This window comes from Molossus molossus, unplaced genomic scaffold (assembly GCF_014108415.1).
Source record: "Molossus molossus isolate mMolMol1 unplaced genomic scaffold, mMolMol1.p scaffold_m16_p_7, whole genome shotgun sequence".
NCBI lineage: Eukaryota > Metazoa > Chordata > Mammalia > Chiroptera > Molossidae > Molossus > Molossus molossus.
The window spans coordinates 111,227,319-111,235,891 of NW_023425401.1; the positions used below are offsets into that span (position 1 = coordinate 111,227,319).

General features: G+C 49.7%; 1 protein-coding gene across 1 annotated transcript; it reads right to left on the reverse strand.

The window, feature by feature from the left end:
• Positions 1-1,303: 1,303 nt before the first annotated feature.
• Positions 1,304-8,230, reverse strand: CNPY1 (canopy FGF signaling regulator 1). The gene is given in 7 exon segments (XM_036246370.1): positions 1,304-1,362; positions 5,446-5,542; positions 7,243-7,446; positions 7,950-8,011; positions 8,014-8,098; positions 8,100-8,173; positions 8,176-8,230. Coding segments are annotated over 7 exon segments (636 nt in total).
• Positions 8,231-8,573: the final 343 nt, after the last annotated feature.

Sequence of the window (8,573 nt, forward strand, 5' to 3'; positions counted from 1 at the left end):
AAACGGTGCTAGTGATTCAATACAGTCTGTCTGCTGCAGGTTCTTTGGCTACAATGTCCACACAACGTAACAGGCTGCAGACCCACCAAAGCAGCACAGGCCTCCTCGGCTTCCCCAAGTACATGAGACATTAATATAAAAATCGGACTTTTCATTAGAGTTGGGGTGGGGGAGAGAGGACCATGGAAATGGTCCATTTCCCTAAATTTAAGGATTGTTTCCTCCAGAGGAGCTGTGGCTGACGGGGTTAAAGGGTGTGCTTTCTACACAATTATGAAATGTGGCAAATAGTTTTTTTGCTCTTTTAGGACAGAATGTATATCATCCCACCCAGTAAATTCTCACAGACAACTACGAGAATTTCTTTTCTAAAGCAAGTGTAGAATACCCCCAGATGTTTTCAACAATTAAGGTCAGATTCCACTGAATGTAAATGTAACAGGAACAATGGGACCTCAGAGAAGGAGGTGGTGACTACAATGTGTGTTAAGGGTGCTCAAAGGTAATTTCGTAAAAGGCCTCACCTCCCTTCCAACTCCACACCAGAAGAATGGGATAAAATCCTGGCTTAGTCCGGAGTAAAATCAACACGCGCAATGTGAGCAGAAAGTCTTTTTCATCCCAAAACCCCAACGAGAGAGTTTGCAGCATTTTAAGACAAAACCTGGTCGTTGGTGTCATCTCTGAAAAGCACATAATGGAATAAGTCAGCTTTCTAAATCACCCGAATTCAGAATGTCTCGGTAAGAAAGGCCAACAAAAGTTTTCATTAGTTCGTGAGCATTCAGTTAAATCTCAGAGATGAAAAAGGTTTTCAACGTGTGGTTTCTAGAAACTCAAATTTCATTCCTGATATAGAATGAGTCCGTATATCGTAGATAACCCAGAAGACATAATCTGGAATTCGTGGCAATACATTTTATCAATCGCAGGATTCACCGAGTATTTTAGAAACAAAATCAAGTTCTTGTCCAGTAGAACTCAACACGTGCATGAAATATACCACGGACGTGATTAACTCCTCGATTCGTTTCTAAAATGGCTTCACCTTTTGCCTGTCACCAAATTAAATACTTTTTATCAAAATCCACAACGCTAATTTGTTTTATGCCCTCAGCTTCACCTCTAGAAAGAACCAGGGTTTGTCTGTTCGTCTGTCTGTACTTTTCTTTAAAGACACCACAGACTTTGCAATAAAACCAACACGAGACAGCGTGATATAAACAAGGGCCATCAAGGCCCTTCCTGTGAAGAAACAGGAAGACAATGCCGACCTTGACCTTGGGCCGGACTCCACTCCTCTCTAACCCGTGGCACCCCATCCCTGCAGTTTGGTGCAGTTCGTTGACAGTTCACACAGGTCTTGGGGGGGGGGAGTTAGAACGTCACTGTCACATTGAAAACCAGCCCGAAAGTCACCGACTCTGCAAATAGCACACTCCTGTGGAAGCACATGTTCGAGACTTTTATACTGTGGAAAATTTTAAATATACACAAAAGCAAAAAGAAGAATGTAATCTACTCCCCTGGACCCCAAACCCAGCCTCGATACTGGCCAACGCTTTGCAGTGCCTGTCCTGTCCTCCGGTAATTTCTCCTGGAGGACTGTGTCGTCGCCCAGGGACTGTGTCAGTCGCCCAGGGACTGTGTCAGTCGCCCAGGGACTGTGTCGGCGCCCAGGGACTGTGTCGGCTCCCAGGGACTGTGTCGTCGCCCAGGGACTGTGTCAGCTCCCAGGGACTGTGTCGGTCGCCCAGGGACTGTGTCGTCGCCCAGGGACTGTGTCGGTCGCCCAGGGACTGTGTCGGTCGCCCAGGGACTGTGTCGTCGCCCAGGGACTGTGTCGGTCACCCAGGGGCTGTGTCGGCGCCCAGGGCTGCAGAGTATTTCAGGTACACCAGACAGCACAGGGGCTCGGTGCTCACGACCTTCCCAGCCGGGAGCAGTTCATGCCACCTCTCTTCAGGGGGGCTACGAGTTATTTCAGCTGCACAACGTACTTAAAACAGGAAACCCAGCAGCCTTGAGGGCAGTCATTTCGTCTATGAGAACCCAACACCCCCGTGGGCGTCGGGAGATCTGTACAAAAAGGTAAAAATGCCTTTGGTTACAATGCAGGCTAGATGTTCGCAGACACTTGCCACTTCGTTCCACAGGTGCATTCAAAACGGTCACATGACGAACTCATCTCCCCGAGGCTTCTACGTCGGTGCCAACGCGATGTGTGTGCAGAACGCACGTATGTACGTGTACTCACACTGCACACCTGTCTGACCGTCGTGGTCTGGACCGGCGTGTTCACCTTGAGCAGAACACAGCTGTGCTCTCCCTCGGTACCCTGTTTTACTAAGATTTTAAAACATCATTTTGACTTCAAGACATTAAAACGAAGACTTGGAGAAGCCCAGGTTTTATGTCCCAAAATAGTCCACGAAGCAAATCTAATGAACTCAAGTTTATTTTTTATTTTTTGCCTGGGGGAGGGGGTGAGATTCCGTAGGAATCGCCCCTCCCCCGCCCTGTCTCACCCCCCAGGACAGTGTATTTGGTAACTGCCATCCTACCCAGTGAATACACTGCAGTGGCGTCATCCCCTAGCCTTTCACTGAGATGCTGTCACTCATGAAAAATGACATACAATGTTTCTGGAAACCTCACAGCTACATTGTTTTTCAATCCAAACACAGTCACCTCACATTTAACGTCAGGTACGTTTTCTCTGTTGCTTCCCATTTGTTAGTTTACATGTCAGGGGTGAATCTTGAGTCTCAGTATTTGACACAGTCGGCTGTGTGGTAATTAGCTGGGCGAGGAGGGTCCTTGCACAGTGTTACCTATAAATCACCACGGCGCACGCTTTAAATACCTCACAGCTGCACACGCCCACAGTCCCTCCGCCGGGCTGCCCTCTCTCAAGTCTGTGAATGTGTCCGCGTCTGCTCCCGTGTCAGTATTAAAATAAAGGGAAAGGGTCTACATTAAACAGAAAACAAGGAACATTCCTGTACACGTGTATATATGTGTCCATACACGTAAAGTACATAAACAGTACAGAAAGTGATGAACCTTCCAATCAAACCTCTAGTCTTAGAAATACCTAGTTTTGAAAAAAAAAATGATGTGTCTCCCTAAAAGCAACACGTGGACATCAGAACAGATCTCAGGATGGCGTCTCGCACAGTCTACGCTGGGGAGAGAGTTCTTGCTTGATGTAGTTTCATAACCTCCAGCGCACGGGCACACACACACACACACACACACACACACACTTGGCCAGATCTTGAAAACATCATTAAATTGCGGGGATCAACTACAGCAAAGTTGCTGCACAACAGAACCAGGCCGAGTGTGGCCTTTTCAGAGCGGAGCCCGGGTGCCAAGCGCCCCCGGGAAGTTACGGACGTGGCTCCGATTTCGGGGCAAACAGTCGGGCATTTCTCTACAGTGCACACGTCTCACCTTGTCCGCGGGTATCGGAAAGCACCCCCGTGTGCGGACGCCTATCATGTCTCCGCGGCTGTCGTCATGGACCGGAATTTCTTCTGGCGATAATTTTTAAGTTTGAAAACACTCAGCCTGGCTACTTCCACGGTGAGGGGGGTGGGGGACCGGGAGTCCAGACTCTGTTTTAAGATTAATACGTATTTTCATTTTGTAAGTTATGACTGGCTTAGAACATCCAGAAATACATATCACAGAGAAACAAAACGTAAAAAAACCCACGCCGCCCACTCTGTAGTGGCCTTGGGACCGTGTCCTCCGTGGGGCGGTCGCCTCGTATTCCCCAGGACACTGATGTTTCTGGTCATAGTGTGAGCACTTCACCAGGTTTTAAAAACATCAAATGCTACTAAAGCTAATACTCCAACTGTGTTTTTATCTTATACTGGTGACAGTGCACAAATCTCAGGGTTATGATGCTTTCGGCTTTATTTCTTGGGGTTGATGTTAAATTTTATTTCCAATTTTAAATACGCAGAAGGGATCAAGCGATTGTTAAAATGATTGAAAATGTCGTCAAACTGCTGCACCTGGGAACAAAGTCTTCCCCCCAACTCTTGCAATTTGGGGCAGCGAATGCCGTCAAGAGTCGGTGCAACTTTCTGGAGCCCTTCTGTATATTTAAGCAGGTGTCTGGCAGCGAACTGTCTGCCTTTGCCACCATGACTTGGGCAAGTGCAAACCCTTTGTGGGGAAAGACAACAGGGCAAGTAGCTGCCATATTCCTCCCCACATCGCTTAGATCTACATGCCCACGTGCATACCTGACTCACTGGGAAAACCTCACACAGACTTTCCTTGGGAAATCGCAGGTACACACTCGACGTGAATTTCACAAGTGATGTTACAGATTCCGAATCGACGGGGAAAAGGCTCTCGCACCCCCGCACGCTCCTGACGCGGACATTTCACGGTCCGCCTCAGAACCCCAACCCAACCGGACTCTATAAACAGAAAACCACCCATTTCCGACTCCGAACAAGAAACCTTCATCCTGTTCATGGGGTCTGTCGCTAACGTGTTTCGTAACTTTCGATGGCGTGGATATTCATCTACAGACGGGTGGTGTTATCGGAAGACCCTTGGCGATGCACTGGGTTCCGTGCACAGAGGTGTGTGACCCTGGATGACAAACAATTGCTAAAGGCTACGCGTCTTGAGCTTCCACAGTTGCATAAAAAGAACTCCCCCGGCTCTAGACTATGCGTGGATATGTAAAATTAGTGTCTAAAAGGCACCTGAAGAGAATGCACCAAGTGCACTCCATCCTTGTAGCTGTATCCAAAGTACAGAATGTGAGGAGTGTTCAACCGAACGAGTGGGCGCGGTGGCGGCGCATGTTCCAACTCTGCGTGTAGTCGGTGAAGTTCCGGCCGTGTTTTCCTAGCTGCTGAGCATGTGTGTGTGCGTGCGTGCGTGTTTAAGAACATGAATCCAGTATTGTTTTCCACTCTGTGCCAGGAAAAAAAAAATTGTTAGGAGGTAGATATTCTGGGAAAGGAACTAGAAAAAAAATATACATCCAGCACCCCTGCCAAATAAACAAAAACCATTTAAAACGCTTTACTGAATAAAGACAGACACACACACGTTGGTGTGGGTACTAAGCATGTCAGAGGGAATCCTTTCCTGGTCGAGGAGGAAGACTTTCAATCTCGCACAGTTTAAGATAAAGTGCTTTGGGTCCCCCCAACTCTGACGGAGCCTGTGCTCCTGATCAATCGCAAATCACGTTCTCTGATTGCCTTGCAAGGTGGGGGCAGGAGGTGCAGACGGCCCAGCGGTGGTGCTCGCGCGTCTGCTCTCCGGGGTGTCTTTCTGATTCAGTGGAGAAGCACCCGTGGTGGCCGGGAGCCCCTCGGCGCGGAAACAAGCTGCCACGATGCTGCGTGGGAGGAGGGGCGGGCGAGCGCGAGGGTGCATGTTCCACATCAGACACAGTACCTGACTGCTCACCGCACTGCTGGGCAGGGAGGTACGGTGCCTCCTGGGCCGTCAGGGAGCACACCTCGTCCTCATCCTCCTCCACTACGCGTTTGCACTGCAGAGACAAAACACGTGTGGGTAGACACACACGCCCAGGGCATCCTATCAGACTCCAAGGAGCTAAAGATACAAAACCTGGTGACCACCGCGGTCCCTTTTCACCAGCCCTTTTGGTTCCGGACCTCCTCGCCCCAGACTGACCCTCTCCCCAGCATGTGAATGGCATCGTGTTCCTGGGACTTAACTAACTGATTAGTCGCGTTGAAAGATGGCCCGTGAGGAAGTAGAACGGTGCCTGGTATTTGTTTCCCTTGAACCGGAATGCGAGAAAAAGGAAGAAATGTGTTTCTCACTTAAGGGGCTGAAAAGTCTTTGTTGTTTTTGTTGGGGGTTTTTTTTGGGGGGGAGGAGGGGGAGAGCTGTTTTAGAACTTTTTTTAAAAAAGCCTGCTCCTTGAAATGGTTAAACCGGTTTCCTTGCACTTTAACGTAATAATCCATTTTGTGGGTTTAAAGCAGAACCTTGCAGGGTGAAAACAATTACGCTCTCTCAGCAATCAAAAACATTTGCATCCCTAATTTCACTGTGGATAACGTGCCTGACAGCTACTCAGGGAACTTTCTTTCCACACCACGGAGAGACCCGGCCGTAATTTCACTTCGCTTCCCCCCCAAATCTGACTTTTCAGCAGAAGCAGAGCTGACATTTGTCTGTGTGTGCAAAGCTCAAATTCTAACTGCAGTCCGTCCGCCTTCAAGAGCCACGAGGTTACAGGTTCAGGAACCGCGACGCCACGGAGGGTCATTCGCTAGAGACGTGTACCTCGTGGCCCAAGGTCATTAAGCAAGACTCCGAAATTTTCACATGGCACTCAAAAATATTTAAATTCCACGACAATGTGTGTATTTTGAACCTGTGAGACGCAAGCACACTTCATGCCATTTCTAGTCCACAGTCCTTCTAACCCTGAAGTATTGCCTTTACTTTTTAATTAAAATGAAACCTTCAAAAGTCAGCTAAAGCCCTCATTTCAGGGTTTCGGCATGCCTAACATTTTGGCCAATGCGTGAACTTAATACATTATTTTTAAACAGGCTCTCTCAGGCTCTCTCTTGCTTTGATTCAACAGCATTAAGTAAAGTGAACTATATTGCAACATAGTTTGCCAGGCAAATTCCAGCAAGCCAGAGGCCAGCCTGCGTGCAAAATAAACATTATACTGGGAGAGACTGTGGCACTAAGCCAACTATCATACCCAAGCCTTTGTTTAACTTAGTTTGTGCTAAAATACTTGCATTAACTGGGGGGCGGGGGGATTTTCCCTCCAGTGAAACCTTAGGGGAGTAAAAGAATGGGCTGCACCCCTCTTCCTGGCCACTTGGCCTTATGTATTGAAAAACAACATTCACTTAAATTTGGGTCGGGACCTTTGAGAGACCTACCTCTGCAAGAAGACCCAAGGAGACGCCTCCCCAGTCCCCACAGGAGCAAAGCAACGTGGAAACTATGTCTTAAAGTCACTGGGATTTGTAACAGAAGTTTCTAGAAAATATCACTTAACTGTCTCCATTGAGATAAAATACTCAGCCCCCTCGGTCACCTCTGGGAACAGGGCAGGGCAACCAAGCAAACAGCATTTTAATCTTCAACGTCTTGAAACGCAACAACAACGAAACAAATAGCAAAAAGGAAAAAAAAGAAGAAAAGCCGGAGAGGGCCCAGGGAGCATAGAACTTGTCTGGGGAGAGAGCTTACCGCGAACTTCAAAGGTCTGTAAGCCTCAGAGTGAAAAAAGACTTTTCAAAATTCTTTGTATATTTTGTGTCCTTTCCTTGCAGCAAATCGCTGGCACAGGGTCTTCTCCTAGGTCACAGGGTCCTCTTCAAGCGTGTGGTCATTCATCCGCGCGCACGGGTCCAGGGGGTCCGCGAGGAAGGCCTCCGACTGGGCCAAGGGAATCTGTCCGGAAAAACGCGGGAGGAAACTCCTCTTAATGGGAAAGTTATTTAAAAGATGCTCCCGTGGAAGCGCGGGGAACCCCTCCCCACCCCAAGGAAAGCGCACCCACATTCAGTTCCTCCTCTACTAGCGTGTGTGCGATTGTAGCATTTACATCAGTCAAGTCTGGTTTTTTAAAAAACGTGTTTGAAAGCGGGCAGAAAAAGACAGTCAAAGTGGAGCCCGTACTTACACAGACCATATGCAAAAGTTATGGGACATGCAGAATTAGGTCGCAGGCTCAGAAACTGGCTATGACCCGTCTACTTGGCAGATGGAGGAGGAAGAGGAGGGGGAGATGAAGATAGGAGAGAAAAGGAGAGGAGCGAGGAGAGACGGCCGCTCTTGTTTGGTTCCAGAACTCTCCCTCAGTTCAGAGAACTTAGGCAAAGCCCCAAGTTTGTCCTCGCGCGTCCCTCGGCCCCCGCACCGCGGAGTGCCCCAGCGCGGAGTGGAGCGGGCACACAGAGGGACAGCTGGTGCCAGTCGCCATGCGCCCCTGTCCCTCCGGAATCCAGCGAGGAGCCAGAGGACCCTCTGGCCACCACCTCCGCCCCGCGCGGGGGTCAAAGAGCACCCCTCGCCCTTGGTAACGGAGACAAAAAACTTGGGGGCCGTCTAGACAGGTCAAGGTGCAGGAGGCTGGTCCAGGGCTCCTTCCGGAAGGGGGCGGGGACCCGCCAAGGGCGCCCGGACGCCGCGCGGCCCTCTCCACCCTCCGCTGATCAAAGTAGGAAGTTTGCATGACAACCATGGTGAAAGGGGCTGAATTACAAATGGTCTCGATTTCTGCGATGTTGCTCTCTGCAGCGCCCATTGTCCCCTTTCAGACGCAGTGGGAACCCTTCCGGTGCCGGCGACCGCGCGGCTTTTACAGGCGCGCTCCGGGCGCACAAAGGGTCTCCGCGCCTCGCCGCCATCTGGACGCGAGTCACACGGCCGCGCGGGGGACGCGCCGAGAGCCAGCGCGGGCGGCGCCCCTGCCGAGGTCCGGCCGCGGGCACCCCACTCCCCGCCGCCCCTGTCGCCCCTGTCTCTTAAGGAATCAACTTTGTAAAAATAAATAAATAAATAAACAAACCAAAAAA